Source organism: Mchenga conophoros, linkage group LG10, assembly GCF_057382185.1.
Source record: "Mchenga conophoros isolate Kocher_MC1m ecotype Shallow Benthic linkage group LG10, M_conophoros_male_GT1.1, whole genome shotgun sequence".
NCBI lineage: Eukaryota > Metazoa > Chordata > Actinopteri > Cichliformes > Cichlidae > Mchenga > Mchenga conophoros.
In genome coordinates this window covers 24749443-24773006 of record NC_140535.1, presented here as the reverse complement: position 1 = coordinate 24773006, position 23564 = coordinate 24749443, and the positions used below count along the sequence as shown (strand labels likewise).

General features: G+C 40.3%; 1 protein-coding gene across 5 annotated transcripts in view; it reads left to right on the top strand.

Moving 5' to 3' along the window:
- The first annotated feature begins 14890 nt into the window (after positions 1-14890).
- The window catches only part of gabra1 (gamma-aminobutyric acid type A receptor subunit alpha1), a 37335-nt gene continuing 28661 nt past the window's right edge, over positions 14891-23564 (top strand). The window contains exons 1-5 of one of the 5 annotated variants that reach the window (XM_085289535.1): positions 14891-15091; positions 15675-15883; positions 17397-17502; positions 22313-22425; positions 23348-23415. In XM_085289535.1, coding sequence (XP_085145661.1) covers positions 17423-17502; positions 22313-22425; positions 23348-23415 — 261 coding nt within the window. In that variant the 5' untranslated portion in view covers positions 14891-15091; positions 15675-15883; positions 17397-17422. The other 4 variants (XM_085289537.1, XM_085289534.1, XM_085289536.1 and 1 more) reach the window with 4 other exon arrangements.

The window sequence follows — 23564 nt, the reverse complement described above, 5'->3', positions numbered from 1 at the left end:
TTTACTGTTTTGCCTCTTTTGCTTTGTTTGTTTTATTGAACTGAAAACCAGTGTACTAAACAAAGCCTTCTCTTTGGAGTCATGCGTTTGGGTCCCTATTCTGAGTATACCAGTCGGTAAATTACCTTCACGTATGGTTTCTTATTGACACGAGTTCACACTTTTTCCACAGTATTGTTGGTGTCATTTTATTTGAGATAAGCCATTTTCTCTTTTCTAACTGCTGTCATTGAATTAGAAGATAGTATTTAGTAAAGTATTTGCATTTTTTCTATTACTAAAACCTCAAAGTATTTTGTTTGTTTAGTTGTTTAGTTGTTTGTATTTAATTGGATGTGCACCTACACAAACAACGAGGCAGAAAACGAGCTTGAATGTTTGAGTGAAGCTTCTGCACTACAGTGAAAAGGTTGAGCAAAGGTTAAGAAATGAGTGGGTTGTCAGAAAAAGAAACAGCAAAATGCATTTAAACTGCTGAAAGTGTATATGAAAATGATACTATACTGTACAATACTGTAAGTACATTACAGTAGACTACGAATCTGTTTTATATTCCTTTTATTTGTCTTTAAGGCTCTTAAAGGTTGTGCCCTATCTGTCCCGTCTTATTCTCTCAGGTCAGCAGACCAGACGCTTTTGCTTGTTTGAAAGACACAGCACAAACTCAGAGGTGATACAGCTTGCGCAGTTACAGTTACAAAATTGTGGAACAATTTGTCATTGCACATCAGGCAGGCTCCTTCACATACAGTTCATTTGCTGGCCTTCGACCCAGTGTGAGACATTGACTGTGATATATATATACTGCCTATTTAAACAAATGTACAGGAGTAAACTGGAGTCAAATTTCTTAGTTGTTTGTCATTTCTGTTTGGTGTTATTGTACACCAAACAAAATAACATTATGTTTATGTAATATGTTATATTATATTATATATTATATGGGTGGTGCAGTTGTCAGCACGTTTGCCTTACATTGTTGCCCGAGTTCGATTCCACCACAGCCCGTGTGGAGTTTGCGTGTTTGCGTGGATGCTCTCCAGGTTCTTTGTGGGTTTTCTGGTGAATCGCAACCACCCTAGGGAAAATTTTGACCTTGGGATTTCCAGGCCATGTTTGGTACAGATGTTCCTGTATACCAGTGGTGTCCAAACCCAGGCCTCGAGGGCCGGTGTCCTGCAGGGTTTAGATGTGTCCTTGATCCATCAAAGCATCACACACATCACAGTTACCTCCTCAATATGTCTTGAAGTTCTCCAGAAGCCTGGTCATGAACTAATCATTTGATGCAGGTGTGTAGACCCAGGGTGAGATCTAAAACCTGCAGGACACCGGCCCTCGAGGCCTGGAGTGGGTCAAGCCTGCTGTATACTATGCCAGCCACTTTGTTATGGCATTCCATGTATGCTTGGTCCAGGATTTCTCCATATCAACCACTTCTTTTATCTGGCGGTGGTAAATGCCATACAGAATCCAGACCTTCCATGCGTAGTTCCTGTTCTTGCTCTTCTTCTTTATCGGGTTTCTGCTGCCTGAGGTATTCACTAAGCACATGATCTCTTGTGACCATCTTCTCCATGTACTCATGGACTCAAAGGTATTTGTATCTCAAATACCTTGGAATCCATGCCTTCTGGTAGTGTGATCCTCTCACTTCTGACTACTACTTCTCCACTCTAAATGACATGTTGTTTCTGTAGATCTTGTTGGTTTGGATCAGTGAATCCAAACCACCATAAATGTAGAGGAAGCGGCTGATGTCTCTTTACTAGACATTACTCAGAATGTCTAATAACATCCTTTTCCAAAATAGATCAATGGCAGTTTCTTCTCATCTATGTTAGAGCCACGTGACGTTGAAAAAAGCATGGAGAATCAACGGGAAAGCTAGATCTCATATCTTGGAATTTACCACACGCTTTGATAAATGCAATGATCATAAAGTGGACTGGTCATCTTAGCAGAGTGAATAGCTCCAGGCTTCCAACACAATTCTATTCCCTCTTCAAAGATAGATGTCTTAGCCCCAGGGGTCAGAAGAAGCATTTATATGACAATTCCAAATCATGAGGCACACATGACACTGGCGACAAAACAGAGGAGGGTTACTACATTGGATTTAGGGCCAGTGTGATATATGTAGTATATAAAGCATGCCCCTCAAATGCTTGGCTGACAAGGCAGCAGCAATTTGTACTTCAAATAGCATCATGTTGATTTAGATTAAATGCCATCCCTATTTGAACACTAACTGTTACATATTAACAATTACACTTCACTGGATTATTATACAGAAAATGCCTTGCCTTGTATTACTTTCTTTCACCGTGTCCATGTATTTTAATTCAAAAACTGATGTGCTAAAGTAGACAAATTTCAGTTTGTCTTTGCTTTAAACTACATATCTTAGTTTGACTACAAAAAAAACACAAAAAAACAAAAACAATGATAAGATAAACAAGAAAGATACCAACCTTTCAAGTACTATGCATTAGGAGCATGCAGAATAAGCCCTTTTCAATCATGTTGTCAAATACTGACAAGTTCTATGAATGTATAAAAACCACAAGGTCAATTCTAAAAGTGTTATGGCTTTAGAGGCATCAGCCAGGACACTTTCTGTAAAATGGGATTGATGCTTAAAAGAATCTGAACCTACATTCTACTGTATAAGGCACAATACACCCACTGCAACCATCTCAACACCATCACACCCTATTACACATGTAAGCTCCAGTGGTCACCCCCTCGCCAATATGGTCTAGTGCCCTCCATCAATCAAGATCAACTAGCTATAGAGGCTGAATGGAGGTGTGGTAGGGACTGAAAAGCATTTGGGATATGCTAACGCAGCCCCAAATGACAGCCATAACCACTATTTAAAGATATGTGACCTGACCTTAAATTAATTCACATTGCTTAAACAGCTTCTCTGTAAAATGAAACACTAGCAAAGGCTGTTTTAAGGTTGGGTTTTTTTTTTTTTTTCAAGTGTCAGGCTTCAATTTTTTCTCGTCCATAAGCACAGAAAAACACTATCGGAAACATTACACAGTGCTGTCAGTTTCAGTCAACATCACACAATGTCAATCTTGATTAAGCATTTGACCTTGGATGTCACCACTAAAGGGTGGGTGATACCACCTGGCACAGCTCTTGGTTCATGCGTGCTCAGTAGTGTGCTGCATTTTCATGCCGCAGCAGATCCGACTCTCCTGCATATTCTTAAACAGTGTAAGTGTAAAAGGCAAAACTTGTTTACAAGACTGCTATGTTAGTAGTGCATGTTAAAACACGCACAACAAAAGATTGTGTCTACAATCAATCAATCATTTTCAGAAGCTGCAAGGAGTTTGTTATTGTTTTTTTATTGTATGTTTTTAACGGCATCAACTTAGTTTTGATTCGTCTCTATAACTGCCATAAATATGAATATTTTAATATTGCATCCCAGAATGGCAGCAACTACATCAGCAGCTTGGCCATTACTCATTATAATGTTTACTACATAGTATTAATTACTACTTTCTGCTAATTTACTACTAATTGCTACATGTTTAACTAGTTATTGAGTTCTCCGCTGTTACCGTGGTGTATCTCCTCAATATTCCGTAGAACCCTTAAGCTGGTTTCCCAACTGCTACGTCATTCGGCTTTTGTCCTGCTCTTCGAAACCGTCGCTTGACTGTGGGTCATAGACGAAGGCAGGATTTTCTGAGCAAAGACAATTTTTCTCATGCCAGCTGCTGAGGTTTTTTCTCTCTGCTAGGGCTTAAGGGGCTGAGCCAAAAGCAAAAGCCAAATCACAGGCTCCACTCTCTGGTATTGATTCGCTGGCTCTGAGGTAAAAGGGACAATTCAATCATTTACTTTTAGTTTTTTGTTCTTCAGTGTTTAAAATTGATAACATGTCACCAGCATCATTTTACTCATTAAAAAGATGGCAGGTCAGATGACATAATTTCAAATCAAAACACAGTAAGTCTAGTCCTGTATTGGGCATTGTTTGCAGTAAGGTAACACATAGAATGGATTACTGAGTATCCACAACTCTGAGATTCTCACCTTTTTCCTCCTCACTCCACAAAAGGGAATGTGGAGTGTGGTTTACCAGGACAAAGACAACAATAATTTCAAATCCTATAGAAACAGATGCATGGTTATAACTGCGAATGTCACCATAGAGTTAAGAAGATCAGCACTCGTTATTATTTGAATATTTGTAATTACCCAGATGTCTGCACTGAGAAGCATCTGAAAGAAATGCCTGTATTGATAAAATATCTGGGACCATTATAATCTGAATATGTCATGTTGGTGTGCAACAATCTATTGATTTTTCTATTGTTAATAAACTGTGCAATTAAATATTTCAGTGCTGTGTCTTTTTTTTTTATCTTTTCCACGTTACACTGATTAGATTTGCTTTAATAACATGAAAGTAGGACTGCGTGTGGCCAGAAGCTTTATTTGTGACATGACTTTGTGAAAATATTTTTTCACTGGTGCTCAAAATATCAATTTTTCTGCATGTCTGTCTTTTTTTTTATTTTCTACTCCTGCTAATGTATTCTGAGTGGCAGCAGCTCAACGAGTGCCAAAAGAGCAAAAACAAAAATAAGCATCAAGTTTTACCACTTGTTCCTGCTAGACTCTGATCAAAGGGGGGTTTAATTGTAGGTCTGTTTCTGATGGATTTTCGTATGAAAGCAACAAGAGACAGAAATGATGATGCCTGCAGCCATTTAATTAGGTATCTAAGCTTTATCTTTTGATTATGATGCCAGAGTTGTTTATTTTCTTCGTCCTCTGAATCCTGTGCTGTACTTAACTGCTTCTAGCTTCTTCAGCCACCTTCAGTTGTCTGTAGATGCCAGAACTTGCCTATAAATTTAGCAAACCTGGCTTCACTAACAAGCAAGTAAAGCTTGTGTTCACAATCTTTAAGTTCACACGTATACGCCCACACGCAGATGTGGTTGGCTGGGTCCCTTCACACAGCTAGCAGTTTTAACTGTTGAAACAAAGCTGTGAGAGACAGGACAGAGAAAGTCAATCCAATGATGGAGATGTGATAGAAGTCAGATGCAGATGAGGAAGAGCGGATGCAGAAAGAAGAAGCTGTTATGTACATTACATAGACAAAATTTTGGCTTCAGTGAACAATTTACAATTTAAGAAGCTTTTTCCACAACCCTCTTTGTTTATAAGTGTTGGAAAAATTGCATTTTATGTTAAGAAGAATCATTGACTGTTATTACACGGGGTTTATAACCAGGGTTGGGACTAACGCGTTATTAAGTAACGCGTTACAGTAACGCGTTACAGTAACTACATTATTATTGTGGTAACGAGCACGGTAACTAGTTATTATGCCAAAATCAGGAACGCGTTAGATAGGCTCGTTAGTCGTTACTTCGTGTGGTGGCTATCGCAGAGCTTCCACAGATTCAGTAACATTAGCAAGTGGTGGAAGCCAGCAGGTGGATGAGGGAAAGGGGAGTCAAGAGGAGAGACCCGCCAGTCCGAGTGTCAGGTGAAATGAACTTCAGGTAAGAAGTTATGACCCGCAGTTTATCTGGGTCAGATATAAACCAAGTTTAGGTGGAGTTTATTTTCGTTGTGCTTTTTCGTACTGCGTGCTAGCTAGCATGATGGAGTTTTTACACAGCTGGGTGGGTGCTATGAAGTTACTGATGTTGAACTTTATTTTGTTCATAAGGTTAATTATTAGAGTTGCCAACCGTCCCCTAAAAAACAGAGTCATCTCGTATTCAGAGCAAACATTATGCGTTTCGTATTGAGGTGAAAAGGAACACACTTTGTCCCGGACTTCAGCTACAATGAAAAAGACACAAAGCTGGGTTTATTCTGTCTTTATGCTGTCAGCTGCCTCTTCTTCACTCATTCTCTCCCCCTCCCTCTCCCATTTCTACTTCAATCACGAAACTGATCAATGATCAGCTGATCGGCTTTTCTCTCGTTTGTTTATTGCCCACTTTGCGCTAAACGACAGCAGCATGTTTAAGCTTGATCAGCTGTTGTTAGAATTTATTTAATATTACTTTCTAGTATCAGCTGATGTTTGCTGGAGCCACAGCTGTAAAAGCTGCTGGTCATGATGTCGGTTTGGTTATCTGGTGAGAGGGAAACATGAAGATGAAACCAGGAGATGTCCTTACTGAATCATCAGAGCTGAACAGGTGATGGAGAAACAGGTTTACCTTTTAGGTGACATGAATGAGTTGAAGGGAAGTTATGAACTGTTTCTGAGAAATAACACCAGGATCCTTTTCTACATAGCTGACAGCTGGTAACTGTGCAGGGGCGGGTCTAGCAAAGTTTTGCCAGGGGGGCAGGTAGGGCATTAACAGGGAGAGGTGGGAACAAAGAAATACTTTTCTTTCTTATTCTCATTTAAAATGTCTCGCTTTTAAAAGCAAATTATTATCTGAATCTTACAACAAACGATTGATGCATATATACCATAAAAACAGTGTTCATCACTGTCACAACAGCGTTTGTTTTCATTCAAAGGCTTTATGAGTTTTCCTATAATGGCGGGCCGCTCTATAGTCAAAACGCCCGGGCCGATTTTTTGTCCCAGTCCAGCCATGTATGCAGCTCATCTGCAGTCTGGTGTTACCTACATCTTCCTATTCAGAAGGCAGAATTTCCGAGTTCTGAGTACAATCGAAAGCACCACGACTGCAGTTTTTGTGTTGGATGTAAAAAGCGCACATGACGCTGTGATGTAGGCTAGAATTATGGCGGCGGTCAACGGCGGTCCAGGCGTGGGATTTCTCTTGTGGAAATATGCACATTATCTTTTCCTTTCTGTTGGTACGTGGCACAGTGCACTTGTGTCAAGTAAGCAAGCTAGAAGACTGGCAATCTTGCTGGGTATCCAGTTACGGAAGCAACATATTAACAAGAGAATTCTGAGTAAAACCAAAGTTGCTTTCCCTAGTAACTAGTTACTTTGAAAGTAACGAGTAACTTGAAGTAACTGAGTTGCTTTTGATAGAAGTAACTAGTAATGTAACTAAGTTACTAATTTAAAGTAACTTACCCAACACTGTTTATAACAGAACAAATAATGTACAACTGATGGTTCAAAACAAACCTAACATTCACTGATTAGACTTTAACAAGATTATCAATCAAAGGGGAAATTTGTGCTTGTTTTACAGTAGTTCACAGTAAAAATGATCTTTGGAAAGAATGCTATGAATTCACTCATATTTTTGCAGCGTGTGCATATATGTGTATGTATGTTAAGCCATTTTTCAGCATAATTCAAATTTTAAGACTCTGAAATCTACAAACTGCTTTAGAAATTGAGGCCTAATTATAAAAAAAATACAGGTTAAAAAAAGAAGGAAGAAATAGTGTCTTTTGTTGGCTGTATGGTGGAAAGTGAAGCGCAGCTTTTTGTGGCTGCAACCTAGAATAGCACCTCCATACAAATTTACAGTTTTGCTGAATGAGTGAATGATGAGCTCTAATGAGTTAGGAGATGTGTGAAAAATATTTCTTTTCCTCCATTCCCTCTCTCTGTTTTTTTTAATGCTGTCACTTTCTCCCTTTCTCACACATTCACATGCACGCTCTGACACCATTCGTTTCTCTGTCACGCAGACACACAACAATTTGCACAAATCCACACTCACACATGCATACACAAATACTCCTACACCTCCAGAAATAGAGGCAGCAACAGTCTCACTGAATCTCTCCGCCCCCATGTTGATAATGTCACCTTTTCAGAGTTTCATTACCTTGTGCTAACAATCAGAGAACATCTTTCTCTCTCTGCCGATCTACTCTATCACGTTCGCTCTGTCTTTATTTTGGGATCAGTGGGATGTTTGAAAGGAACTGTCATTCCATATAATTGCCACAGTTAATGCCGCTGCACTGTAATTTCTTCATCACATCTGGGCAGGAAAAAGATTTTATGATCCATTAGTGTCAGCACTTAAATGTAAACTGCACTCAGTGGAAATATTGGGCAAAGGGACAACAACATGGAACCGAGGTACATCATGAAGGAGGCTTCGTCACAATTACAAATTAAGAGAGCCCCTCAACTCTAACATCCCGTTGATCTTCATAGCTTCGAGTATTACTTAAAGCTGATTCGTTTTAGTTACAATGCAGTCCCAGAAAATCAAATCTTATTGTGTGCAGCCTGCCACAATTTGATTTATAAACACAAACAAGCAGTAAGCACATGGTAAAACAATGGTTGAGAAACTGAGACTTTATCCATGACTGAAGGTAAGACCTCAGGAGGTCTAATGGTCAGCGAGTCAGCTAACATGCCGAAGAACAACAAAAATACTCAAAATGAGCATCTAATGCTGTAATTACATTTTCAGAGCTTGCAGTTGTGTTTGGCTGTATTCACGGGCTGGCTGGGATAACATCCACTGATGTAAGGAGTACTGCCAAGAAAGCTTTGGAAGAATATACAAGACAACAATCAAATAAACATTCCCCGCTGAACAGAATGAAAACCGGTCATCCTGAGACATTAATCAACAATACCTATAACAAAATGCAAAAAAAAAAAATCTTCCTTACATACTGTATTGGTATACCCTGAAGCATTTACAACATCCAAATAAATATCCATCCCCTGAAGGGAAATTGGTTTCTTACAAGTCTAATGTGTTTCTCAACCTGGCTCACTTTGGAGAATAAATAAAATACAAAAACAAACCAACATACACTTGACAAGGAAAGTTTGATATCCTGCTCAATGCAACAGAAAAGAATTGGCCTAAGTGTGTTAATAATATCTTATAAATCCCAAAGATAACATTATAACAGAATTAAAAAAAACAGCATAAAGGGCTACATTGTATCTGCAGCTCATTTATTTTGAAGGTGATTTGCTGTGAAACCACCGTGTGAGGCATGACCGGCAGCAGCGGACAATTTTACTAGGTAGAATAAGTGTCCAGGAAAACTATTTGAAGGAAGTCAACTATGCAGTTGAACAGATGGTCAGTGAAACCCAGGCCAACTAAACTGTTGCGCATTGGTTGGCTAAATCTCAGGGTTATAATCAGTGTTATGTAAACTGACGAGTGAAAGCGCTGCTGCTGCTGCTGTGTGGTCTGCCTCTGCTCTGTGGCCTGGCTTGGATGCTTCCGCAGTGCTGTTTGTGTTTAGTGTGCTTTCATGTGCAGGCGTCCATGTTTTTGAGATGACCCCCCCCCCCCCCCCCCCCCCCCCCACACACACACACACACACACACAAATAAACCCCAAAACAAACAAAACAAAAAAACTGAAGGCAGTTTGGCTATAAATCAAGCAGGACAGTAGGAGCAAAAGAGAGCTCAAGATGTGTGAGAGAGAAGCAGATAAATTCAGACATTTAGTGCAATTCAGATGCACTTGGTAGAGCAGAGATATTTAGGTGGCATAGTCACATCTCTTTCATGGAGACCCGAGTTAAACACTAAAATCAAAACAGCCGAATGCTGCAGTTACTGCAAATAATCCTTAAGTTGCATTTCCTCTAGTGACCACTAGAGGCTGGATAAAACAAGTTGTATTGAGGTGACTGTGTGAAACTCTGGGAAAGGATGAGTTTAGTTAGGACCTGGTGAAATTCAGGCACCACATGAAGAAATTGAAAGCTTTTCTAAATATAGAAAATAAATAAAACATATTTTAAAGCACAACTTTAAACAAACGGTCAAAATTGAAGTTATATTTGTAGCAGAAGACATAAAAATCAGATAATTCTCAAATAAATAATGCTGGCAGAAATAATAGTAAAATTACTTCTAATTTCCATAAATATTCTAAGCTGTATTTAAATTGTCTTTCTCCCCTTTTACCATTCCTTGGAAACTCTTTTTTGATTATAAAATTATTCAAGTTTTTTACACTGGTCCCGTAAAGGTCCTTTAAACGAATCCCTGGCTGTTTTCTTCTTGTATTCAAACATAAGACACACCATAAAAACTAAATACATTGTTTAGATTTTAGATAGATTTTAGCACCACAAATCAAACCACAGAGTAAATTTTATATATGCAGTGCTATTGTTGCAAGCAGCTGTAAGCATGTGTGCATTTGTGTCCATATTCAATATGATTGCTTTATTTTACATATACCCATGTGGCCTGTGTGTGTCAGCAAGCATTTCAGCTTGCATGGATGATTCATACACACATCTACATAGGTACCATATCTGTATATGAGTGTGCATGACTGCATATATGAGTTCATATAAATGTGTGTGCGTGTGTGTGTGTGTGTGTGTGTGTGTGTGTGTGTGTGAGTGTGTGTGTGTGTGTGTGTGTGTGTGTGTGTGTGTGTGTGTGTGTGTGTGTGTGTGTGTGTGTGTGTGTGTGTGCACCTATGCTAGCGTGTGGTACACTGGACTTGGCCTAAAACTGTGAGTCAGAGAAGATGTCAGCCTTGGCTGATTGCAGAAAGCAGCTCACAGAGGGGAAGCACTCTTTTGTCCTCTGCACAGCCTGATTTATTTCTCTGAACAACTGATTGAGGCAAGTCACTCCTAATACTCTGCAGAAGGAGAACTACAGACAACAGTGACAGTGGATTTGTGTCTACATGTGAAACTGCTAGAACGACAGGTACCCAGCAATTTGGTGATATTAGCTTGTGACTACATTCAGGTTCACTTAGTGCCTCCTTAAAGTCATTTATTAAAGGAACTATGCAAACACTAGTAATATATGGATTCACTGTTAGTGTCCCTTCTTCTTAGTACCACTTATGGATAACACTGCAATGAAAATCTTTCCACTATACTTGCAAGAGTTTTGTCCTGATTGGAAGGCTGAAGCATAAATGATGAAATTGGAATCCAGGTGGAGACGAAGACAACACACTACAGAACAGTGCAAAAGTCTTGAGACTTGATACATTTTGAGAAAAATATTTTGTTAGAACAATGGGGGAAAAGGTGTGATGACTTGTTGAAAAATGCACAAACATACATGAAAATTAAGTATATAAAGCAAACATTAAGTGTGTAAGCTTGATAGTCAATATTTGACATCACCTTTAATCTTCAACATAGTTTGAACTCTCTTAGTCAAGCTTTCTTAATTGTTCAGATTTATTCAAGCAGTCTTCCAGGCTTCTTGAACTGCATTCTGACCTGAAACATTTTACTGTCCTGCTGTACAGTCCATGTGACAAAATAATATGGGTTTGAGGGTTTGGGATCATTGTCATGCAGAGAGATAGGCATTTCCAATCAGATGATTTCCAGATTCAAATCAGTTCAATTAAATATTATTAATACAGCACCAAATCACAACAACAGTCTCCTCAAGGTGCTTTATATTGTAAGGTAAACCCTACAATAATACCCCCTATGAGCAAGCACTTTGGCGACGGTGGGAAGGAAAAACTCCCATTTAACAGGAAGAAAACCTCCAACAGAACCAGGCTCAGGGAGGGACGGCCATCTTCCACGACTGGTTCGCGTGAGAGAAGGAAGACAGGACAAAAGACATGCTGTGGAAGAGAGCCAGAGATTAATAACAAGTATGATTCCGTGCAGAGAGGTCTATTAACACATAGTGAGTGAGAAGGGTGACTGAAGAAGAAACACACAGTGGATCATGGGAATCCCCCAGCACCCCTATGCCTTTGCAGCATAACTAAGAGAGGATTATGGGTCACCTGATGCAGCCCTAACTATATGCTTTAACAAAAAAGAAAGTTTTAAGCCTAATCTTGAAAGTACAGATAGTGTCTGTCTCCCAAATCCAAGCTAGAAGCTGGTTCCATAGAAGAGGGGCCTGAAAACTGAAGGCTCTGCCTCCCATTCTACTTTTAAATACTCTAGGAACAACAAGTAAGCCTGCAGTGCGAGAGCAAAGTGCTCTAATAGGGTGATGTGGTACTACAAGGTCATTAAGATAATATGGGGCCTGATTGTTTAAGACCTTGTATGTGAGGGGCAGTATTTAGAATTCAATTCTGGATTTAACTGGGAGCCAATGAAGGGAAGCCAATATAGGAGAAATCTGCTCTCTCTTTCTAGTCCCTGTCCGTACTCTTGCTGCAACATTTTTGATGATCCTACATGGTGGGTCATAGCTGACAACACTTTTTTGTATTATTAATTACATCATGTTTGACAAGATCCACAACACCACTGTCTGAAATCTAGTCCCAAACCATGACAGAGCCTCCAACATGTCTTACAGAAGGCTGTAGACACTCACTGTTGCACTTCTCTCCTGACATCATCAATACATACTGATAATGATTTGAACAAACAATTTAACATTTTGATTCATAAATCCATAAAACCCGCTGCTAATTTTAGTCCAGTTATTGTGTAATGTGGCATACCTCAGTCTTTTCTCCCTGTTTCCTTGCTTAAGAATAATTACCTATCAGGTACCCTTTCATTAAGAGCATGTCTGAAGAGGTTTTGGCAAACTGTGGATAGATCACACAAATGCATCTCTCAGGTCCCATGTCACGTCTTTGCATGATTTTATTTTCTATTTCTTAAGGACATGACTTTCATATACTGTTCACCTGCTGTTTTAGGCCTCCGCTTGTCCAGCTTCTTCCATCTTTCAAGGGACAAACTGCAAACTGTGCAGTTTGAAAATGAGTAAAAAGGCACTCAATGCCCAAAGAAAAACTTTGACAGACATTCAGAAAGCCTGGAGAACTACTGGTCAAGACCTCTTTCAAAATGGCAAAAGGTCTGACTCTTTGGAATTAAAACATAAAGAAATAAGGAATGATTCAAGACATTTCCACAGTACTTTACATCCAGGTTCAAAGGCCACACCAGCACCAGAGTTTAAACCAACTGACACCATGAAATGCACTAGCCCTGTGGATAATAAAAAAGGCAAGTGCAAATCACCCTTCACTGCAGTAATTGAAATAAAGTACTGCACTTGAGTTTATATCTCCATCTCTATCTCCTGGTAGAGCCTTAGATGGAGTCAGCCAAGGGGGGAGCCCTGCCTGTTGTTGCATATGGACAGAGTAATCTAGAGTGGACTAAACAAAGCTAAAATGTGCAATTGGCTAGAACAGCCCAGAATCATGGAGACTGGATTTCCAATCTAGTGACGTCACATCCCAAATTAAGACACTTTTGCCTTGCGATGTGCATACTCCTCAAGAAATATACTGGGACTCTCTCATATCATGCTTCATCTATTTTTTAAATGTTCTTCAAAGCCTGCAAATAATTTGAAATTAGACTGGAGCTACAAATAAAGCTGAGGTGTTAAAGATTGTGTCACAGTGAGACTGCATGTGTTGACTAAACTTAAAATAAGAGTACAGTAAAAGCTTTCAGGGTCATGGGCCACTTTTTCTCTGAGACACAACAATCCTGATGCTTCAAGCGCATCCACAGAACATCCCAAACAGCAAATAACTGTCTTCTGGCATGTGCGGTCACGTGGCACTTGGGCAACAGAGAATGCAAAAACATATTGACTCTGTGAACACATAGAGGAGTTGGCAGCTGGTTGCTATTTGCGTTAATGTGTCATTAATACAAGACTGCAACACGTGGTGTATGAAAGCCAATTTACCGCAGTCAGTACTTTAAGATTGTGTAAAATGAAACAACTTATCACCACATACAGCACTTTGATGGATGCACAAAAGGAAGGAAGAGGGGAAGTGAGAGGGGGTGGAGGCGTAGTTACTCAACGCTTCTTTCAAAATTCAAAAACACTGTTCACAGCGAGTGATTATTTCCACATAACCTGCACACCTCTCACCTAAATTACCATCATCCATCTCTCTCTGCAAACACATACACACAGCTCACTTCACTATCCGTTCCCATCACCTGTCCAGAGATGGAGCTGTGAGGAGCCAAGTCGCCTTTGTTTGCCATTTGTTTAAGCGGAGTCCCTAGATATTCATCTTAACTGATCACTTGCAATGTTTGGTAGAGGCTCTACATTGTTCCCCAAGAAGAAGTCCCCCTCTTCGGCACAACGGAAGGTTAATAAAACGCCAGGAGGAGGAGAAGGAGGAGGAGGCGAGGAAGCAACGACAGTCATACTTTTCCCTCTCCACTATCCATCGCGGGCGTGCGCGTCGATTTGAGCGCACACGGGCACGTGTTGGTTGTGCATGCGCTCAAATCGAGTCACATGCAGCGGTGGCGTCTGGCTTTGGGAGAAGGGAGGCAGCTTGAGACGATACCCCACTTGCATTCTGATAGCATTATGAGCTGGGTGGGGTTGTGGACCTGTTAAATATATATACACAAACACACACCCGTGCAGCATCAGGTTAAGAGCGGAATGGGCAGAGTGCAAGTGTGTGTATGCGTGTGTGAGGTAGTGGATATGGTGGTAGGGGTCCTTGTGGAATACATTTTCATAGATAGATTGATAGATAGGTAGATGAAAGACATGTCTTATTGAATACAGACATAAAGGAGGCATACAAACCCATGACGTCCGTCACAACTAATCACTCACATGCACTACTTTAACCACGCGTGAAGAGGCACACACATACACACACTCACGCTCACAGAGGAAACGTTGCACTGCAGACAAGACTGACGTGACTACACTGCCAGCTCACTCTGCCTGCTCTGATGAAAATAAACCCCCAGTCAAAACTGAAGGCGAAAAAAAGAGTTGTTCCTCTGTCAAAATCATTCTAGGATCAACAGACGAGATTTATGAGAGGCTTATGCGACCATCAGTCATAGTGATATGATGTAAACTGCCCATAAGAATGCCCTTGCTTTCCACTTATGCCTTCTTTCAGAGTCCTTGGTGATGAAAATGTCCCCTGATTTGTAGTTTAACTTGAAATACGCAGACGACTACAAAAATATACGCCGGTTATCATAAGCTCGTTTTTTTCCCTCCCTTGCAGATGCACGCAGCTCAGCGCTCCTCGTCGTTCTGTGCTCAGTCTGGAGCGGCGCGGCTGTAGCAGCAGAATATTTGGCTGTAAACAGAAACAGTGTTGGGGTCTCGATGCGAAACGTGGGTTTTTAGTAGACGGCGAGTGATTCGAGGAGGATTTTTTTTATTGCAGAGAGAGAAGCTCGTGTCATCAGTGCAAGCTGGTGAGGGAACACGATTTTCTTAACATTGTGGATGTGTCTTTTCCCCCCGCTGGTGCGCGGGAATCTGTGCCATAGCATCGTTTTTTAATTCATTTTTCCTCTTCATTGCGAGAACTCACTGTCCGTTTTATAGCCGTAACTCTTGTCCATACGATGTCCTAGCTGTTTCAGGTCGTGAGACGGTCTTTTTGATGAATGTCAATATAATCTCTTTGGAAATCATCACGTAGGAGTCAGGGAGAGAGGGAGAGCGAGATGGTGAAAAAATAACAAGGAATTCCAATCAAAAAATGTAAGAGGATTTTTATTTAGCGGCCAGTGAAAAGAGATTAGTGCGACAGCAGTGGAAGTTAAATTGTGCTGCATATAAAATGGGCGGGCTTTTCTTTATATTAGGTCTGCACAGCCTATTCTAAAATTAAATAGTCTGCGCTTGGACATAGTCTGTTTGGTGTGCGCTTTATTTACAGATACGGTCGGTGAACAGCAATAATTTGGAGGGGGATGTCGGTACACAGACCAGATTTGGTAGTTTAGCAGAAGATTTCTCCTTTTTTTCTTTTTTTTTCTTTGCTGCTGACAGACTGAGAGTTGAACTCACTACGGCACCACCAATGAACAGTGAGAGAGACCTGCGCATATCGTCAGCAGCCGCTTCTCCAGCCTCAAGCTAAAATTCGTCAGATCTGAGATCACAGAGGATTTTTTCTCATTCAGTCCGGCTAGAAAAGCTATTCGTAAAAGTTTGAGGATATAGGCAGCGGGCAACGAATATACCCCGACTCATCTGCTGTAAGTGATTTCTTCGTTTTTTTTTTCTCGCCTTTCTGTCAGGCAAAAGCGCGAGAGAACAGTCGGATTCAGAAAGGGATGGTTTGTTGCTGGACACCGCTATAACCGAAGACGAGTTTTACAGGGGAGGAAGGGGCAGTTTGTCGTCGAAATTAGAAGCGATTTGGGGGATTTTTAAAAATGATTTCTGTGGAGAACACGAGCTGCTTGATGTTTTGAAGGGAGGCAGCTTGGTTTCATCACCACGGACAGCGCTCCGAATAAAATAGCATCAACGTACATTTGCTTAATTACTCTGCCACGCACGAATCCGATCGTCATGCATGTATTTAGAGCATCCATGCAACGATGCCAGTTGCATGCCAAATGTCTGTCCGTGTCAAATATGTATTCATATGTTGTTGGGGACAGGGTGACATTTCCTCTGAATAACTTAGAAAGTGTGCCTATGCGGGATTTTCTCCTCCGTTCCTTAATCTGTAGTATCCTCGCTTATCAAGTCCTTGTCAGCCTCGGGATTTATTTTCATTTCATTTCATTTTAACAGAGCAGTGCATGTTCATCTCACTGTGCATCCCGCTCACTGTGCATCTTGGCACACCACAGCCAAGTATCAGGGGTATTGTCTTCTATCTGGGCTGTGGTTCTTTGGCACCATTTTATGGTCGTTTGTGAAATTTTAGCGCTTTTTTTAATAACTTAGTAACTGGCCCTCTCGTGGACACACTGAATATGCTTTCAGGAATGGATTGTGATTTGGGGCATTGTGATCTACATGCACAATAACCCTTTCTATCGTCTGTACACTTTATGACCCGACTGCCACAGCTAAATGAATAGAGAAGATGCAAATATTGGTCTTTTAGGGAGATTTGGTTTAATACTGCGGTAACGCAGTTTCAAATTATAGGGTATTAGAGGAGGCTGTGTACAGGTGCTACAAGCTCACGGGGGTGTTATGTGGTCAGTGATGTGTTTCCTTGTTATTTCTGCTTAATTATTATGCGCTACAGATGCAGCCATATCCTATGCATATGGATTAAGCATCAATTATGAGAAATGTGTTTACACCGTATGCCTTTTTGGTAATCAAAACGTTGATCAGTTCTTATCTCTCTCGTGGCTTGGGTGTAGAATGTGGCTCTGTCAACGTGACATGTAATGCAAAATTTGATGTCAAATCTTTGATGTAATGTTGGATGTAATGGCCCAATACATCAGTGCATGTGGCTTGGCTATTTGGTTTTTGATTCATGTGCTGTCAGTGAATCTGTTAGTGATGTTGAGAGTCAGGACCAAAAAACCTCACATAAAGCATCCTGGTCCATAATCATGTTTGCTGGTGTTTTACCACATCCTATTTGCTGACACTGAAATATTAGGAATGACGGTGTGCCACTGGCTCATATGACTTGATAATGATGTCCATTCTCTCTCTCTCTCTTTCTCTTTCTCTCTCTTTCTCTCTCTTTCTCTCTCTCTTTGTCTCTCGCTCTCTCTCTTTGAACCCCAGCAGTGAAAGGTCTTCATATTGCAACCATGTGTGGACGGGGCCGGACGCTCTTTCTGTATCTGTGGGCTTGCTTGCTTTTTACCAACAGCGTACTGTTTGGGAAAAGGTAAGAATAAACTTGAACTTGTGATTGCACATATCCTGTATTTCTATCGGATTCACTGGACAAATCATTAAAGTCACAAATCTGCATAAGATGCCTCACAGATTCATATCTATGTCTTCACACTGTTAACATGTTTTGGTTTTGAAGGCTTGCACAGTGCTAGAGGGGGAAAAAACAATGTTGAGGGTGGTCATTCTTGTAGGCATAGATACAGCCCATACGATCATGCTATTATTGGAACTCTAATTGCACATCACGATTTGAACATCAGATTGCATCAGGCAAAAAATAAAAAATAATTGTGGGCACTTTTATGAAAAAGCAGAAGTACCTTTTAAAGCTGGTGTCTTTGCTTACAAAATGGTCAACAGGCTTGTACTGTAAATATGTCAGTGAATCAGCTAAACATGGAGGTAACTAGTTCTGTTCACCTGAAATGCTGATAGTCTGTCTTACTACCTATTGCTTGGTGTATTGGGCTCCTCTCTATTAAAGCATATTCACTGTGGTTGTAACTGGGGCATCCTCACAGGACACCTCCATGCTTTTAATTGCATAGTGGTAATATTAAGTGGCGCATAGTGGGGGGAAGATGAAAGCCAAAATAGCCTCTATCAGCTTTATCACAGTGTTACACTTTTTTTGGTTCACTAGCCATGCAGGACACATTTACATTCCTAGATTTCAGTCCTGGGTTGTGTACAGTAGATGGTGTGTGTTGCACAGAGACATTTGGCAAGGGTTATTGCACATGTGTTTTTTGACGGTGGCTTCAGGGACAGCGGGGGTTGAGTTACACACACTTCTTCTCAGTGTCAACACTGAAGTGTTGGACGTCAGCTAAACCTGAAGCAAACCAGCAAGGACAGAGAGGGAGAGGAAAGTTGAAAAAACATGACACAATTTAAAAAAAAATACTGCCATGCATTAATTCCTATACGATTCAACAGCGAGAAAACATAAAAGCATACGGTTAAAGATTCAAGAACACAAATCAGACCGTTCCAAAAGGACAAGTGATTTATTAAATAAGACCATTGGAACTTTAACCCCTTTTTAAATCACGTGTACAATATTGGAGAAACTAAAGGGATTGGATCTGCCTCACAGCTGAATAATCCAGGAAGGCAGTTAACTTCACTGGAGATGACTTGATGGTCCAGAATGCTTTTTCTGTGTCACAAAAATACACATGGAGCATGAAGGTTGTGTCTCAGATAACACGCCTTGAGAACATGCAGAAGACATATAAAATGTTTCCCATTTTAAATATTTGATGAATTGCAGCATCTCTGTATTTTTAACTCATTGTTTCCAATTAAACACAACAGCAGCTTTAGCTTGCGAAGCACTGACTTGCAAATAGAGGGTCTGATTCATGGGGTTTGATATGTTGTACATTAGAGAAAATCTAAAAGTACTCATTACCTTACTGAGGAACTGTCAACGCAAACTGCTAAGCAATTATCACCCAAAGATTTACTGTATAATCCAGTCCCCTTTTTGAAGTCAAATATAAAATCACGAACACAAACACACAGAGACGCGCGCACACACACACACACACACACACACACACACACACACACACACACACACACACACACACACACACACACACACACACACACACACACACCTTGGGGGATTTAAACAAGACACGGTAATCAGGAAGACCTAGAACTCTGCTACAGCATGTTGCCAACGAAAGAAATTGCCTTATAATTAGATATCCGGCTGACAAGATAGACAGATATAGAGAGAGCGAAGGAGGGAGAAAGAGAGAGACAGATACAGGTTAACAGAGAAAGAGAGACACTGGCAGAGAGTGTGTGAGCAGCATTGTTGCTGTTCAGATGACCTGTAGATGGGGATGGTGTACAATGTTTCAGTAGGAAGTAGCCCCTGGCTGATAAACATGTGTATTCTTCCACATCACCTTTTTTCTGTATTCTTTTCTTGTCCTCGACATACAACTCTAACCTCTACACTCAACTATTTCCCACATATAGCTTAAAAAATATCTTCCCCTAATGAGGATCAAAGTTTGTCAAGTTAAGATAAAATAAATGTCATTCAAGAAATGTGAAAAATGATTTAATAGATAGATTGACAGTGAATTTTTCCAATTAGTTTTACCGATTATGAATATTTTCATTGCATCCTGTTAAATACCTGTTGACCGTAAAGGAGCGTGGCTTGTATTCTATATTGGTGGAGATTATAAGAGGAAGGCTATATTTTGGGGTGTCTTACTCTAGTTTGGCAAATCTGAAAAATACCAGATAAATACTGTGAAAATGGGAAATACACAAAACTAAGGCAAAGTAGACTGTGATTTATTTTAGTCTTAGCTGATGTGCCATGTATGCGGTTTGTGCTGTCTGTTTTTATACATAATTGGCTCCTCAGACCAGAACAAAAAAGAAAAAAATTATTATTATTTTGAATTACAGCACTTCAAAGCAGTTACCGACTGTGTTTATGGGCGAAGAAATTGCTCATCAGTCTCTAAAGTTTGAATGCTTTTTTTAAATGTATTTATTAATTTTCAGAGAAAAGTGGACACTTGTGAATTAAGGAAAACTGGAGGCAGAGTTAGATTAAGCATCTCTTAAAAACCCATGCGGATGTGGATGGTGCATCCTTATTTACAAAGAAGTGTTTAGCACGTTAATGTTGAAATCTGTAGGCTCTGCCTCAGACCTATAGCTTTTTTTGAGAACTATGTATCTATGTGGTTGTGGCAGTCGAAACTGTATCTTCACTTTTCCAAGGCTTTTGAGTCTCTATTCCCTTGTTTTTTGTCTTTTTAGACTATACATTGAAGCTTTAACTCCCATTCTTAATAGGCGTCACTCTCCCACCCGCTATCCCTCCTACTTTTCCCTCCAACCTTTTGCAGGTCCCCGCTAACTAATCTCGATGACCTCTCTCTCTCCTTGGAGCTTTTCAGCTAGCAGAGCTTGTTTCCAAACACTTGCTGTTTATTTTGCATGCAATCAAACCAAATCCCTTTGGCACAGCAAAGGAGGCGAAGATGATAGCAGAATAAAATATGCTGTTGAAGATAATCATTGTGCTCTCATATATGGAAGCTTGTGGGTGCAGATGGTACATGCATGCATTCCTTCATAGACACACGTGCTCTTTCACTGCAGTCCTTGTGCTACACATTGTAATTAGGGGCTGTATCCCAGATTATGAGTGCGTTGAAATATTTATGTGTGGAGATGCAAACCCTCCTCTAACAATTACTGATTGTGAGTGTTTTCAGCATTGCTCTAAGCATTTTGTTTCATGTTGTTCAAAGAGCACATTCAGCAAGGGCTTTGTGATCTAAAAGTCCATATTAAGGCATCAATAATGTATTATGGTTTCTCTATGTCTACTCTGTATTTCACTCTCTATTTTCTCTGCTGAGTGTACCTACACATACGGTACATGCTATGCAGCCCACATGCCCCACTAATAATAAATAAATAAATCCAGTGTCAAATTGGTCTCACTATCAAGTCAACACATACTGACGTTTGGGATGGACCCCCCTTGGCGTAGCATTTTAACACACTGGATACCCCTTGAGCCATTTGTCATTGTGCATGGTGGCCTGTAAAACTATAGCCAAATGCACCCTGCTGTGCCATCACTGTTATGGGATGAGACAATGGCAGAGAGGTGGCTAACATGTAAAGTTGTTCTACTCCTAAACCTAACCATATAGTAACTGAGACTAATAAGTCAAAACTAATGTTTAGTTGAAATCAGTTCAATTCAATTTGATTTCTACAGGGCCAAATCAAACAACAGTTGCCTCAAGGTGCTTTATATTGTAAGATATAAACCCTACAATAATACAAAAAAACAGAAAACGACAACTGTCATATAAGCCCCTATGAGCAAGCACTTTGGCGGATGTGGGAAGGAAAACTCCCTTTTAACAGGAAGAAACCTTTAGCAGAACCAGGCTCAGAGGGAGCCATCTGCCCCGACCGGTTAGGGGTGAGCAAATGAAGACAAGAGAGAGACATGCTGTGAAAGGATCCAGAGATTAATAATAATTAATAATTAAATGCAGAAAATCACTCAGTGCATCATTGGAATCCCCCAGCAGCCTAAACCTATTGCAGTGTAACCAAGGGAGGTTTCAGGGTCATGTGAGCCAAAATAAAGTTTTAAGTCTAATCTTAAAACTGAAGGCTCTGCCTCCCATTCTACTTTTCAAAACAAAAGCCAAAGAAACTGGAACTCCTGCTATCACACTGAATAATAGCGCTCTTCAATGCTATCCACTAGCCCAAGTTCAATTTATCCAGTCATTTTTTTCAGTTGCTATACTTTGTCATCTGGCAAAAATGTAATCTGTGCTTTGGAATGTAATGCTATAGTGTGTGAACATGTTACGCCAACTGGTTCTGACCAAGCGTCAGTGATGACTTGGAAGTGAGAATGTGCTAATAGTAGAGAAAAACTTGGCCTCATGGGATACGTTCGTTTCCAGTCCACCTCTGAACAATCACTTGCTTATTTATTTCATATCAATATGATCTGAAACCTTATGCTCGTGCTCACACACTGAATTCTAATTTAGCAGCTAAATTTGTCAGTGTCATATAGGATTTGGCTGAGTTTTCTTTGTGTTATCACAATGTGATTCACGCTGCATTGACGCTACCCATGTGCATTAACTACAAAGCTGAAACCGTCCTTCTTCCCCCTTTGATTTATAATACAGTTTACACAGTTGAGAGTTCTGACTGTGGTTTTAGATTCTAGCTGTGACTTTAAATCTTATTCTTTGCGTTCCCAGCTCTGGGCAGAACGGCATGACAGATCAACAGAAAGATAACACTACAGTCTTCACAAAGATCTTAGACAGCCTTCTGGATGGCTATGACAATCGCCTCAGGCCAGGACTAGGAGGTCAGTAAACCCAAGTCATTGCATATATTTTGTCCCACATAATGGCTGCTGTTTGTCTTTTTTTTAAAACTTGCAATAGAATAATCTCCAAGGGTTTAAATGTTACAGAGGGGAGCTTGCAGTAAGTGTCAGACTTTAAAAGGTAAAACAATCTGAGACCTGGCCCTTCTATCCTGCTTTTGTGTGTGTTTGTTCCTTCTATTGTCAACTATCCATTGACAAAAGACGGAAGCAAAATGGCAGGAATTCAAGGACAAATCCAGGAAATGAAAAGGTGCAAACTAGATAAAGAAAGAAAAACAGAGAGTAAAAGGGAAAGGAGGGAGTGATGATGTGAGAATTAGTGTGTGAAGGACACTGAGGATTGCACAGTATGATGCAGCAGGCATCAAACAGACAGGCGAATAAAACAACGCCTGCTAGAAGTTCAGCAGCCAAGGGGAAGAAATTATGGATTATGATGGGTATCATTCATAAATTGTTCTGCCACAAACCTTTCACACACACACACACACACACACACACACACACACACACACACACACACACACACACACACACACACACACGCTCTCTGCAGCCCATTCCAAATGAATCCTCAGTGGTCCCATTTTGGCTATCAGCATTATGGGACTAGAATGGCACATTTCCAACAATGCAGCAATGCACAAATTTATTAAGAGATTAAAGCCCTGTCCGGTTTCAATAACAACAGAAATGGTTATTGACATCCAAAGTGGACATTTTTTTAAATGTTTTGTTTTTTTGTTTGTTTCTTGTGTGCATGTCTAAGTGCTAAAAATATTTCCGAATAGATTTAGTGCTTCAGAGGCTATAGCCAGGTGGTCCTGTGTTAACAGGTAGTTAGAAGCTAATGAATGCCACTGATAGTCACTCACTCAGCAATTTCCTGCTTCAACAGAGCGTGTAACTGAAGTCAAGACTGACATTTTCGTGACTAGTATTGGGCCAGTTTCGGACCATGACATGGTAAGACTCTTTTCGCCTCTATAAATGTCATTAGTTTTCTGGTATTCCTCCCCTCCATCTTTAGCCCTGCCTTATAGCCTTTCTGGACACAGTGTTCTTTAAGCTGTGAAATATCTATTGATTTGTAGATTCATTCTATTAACTTATGA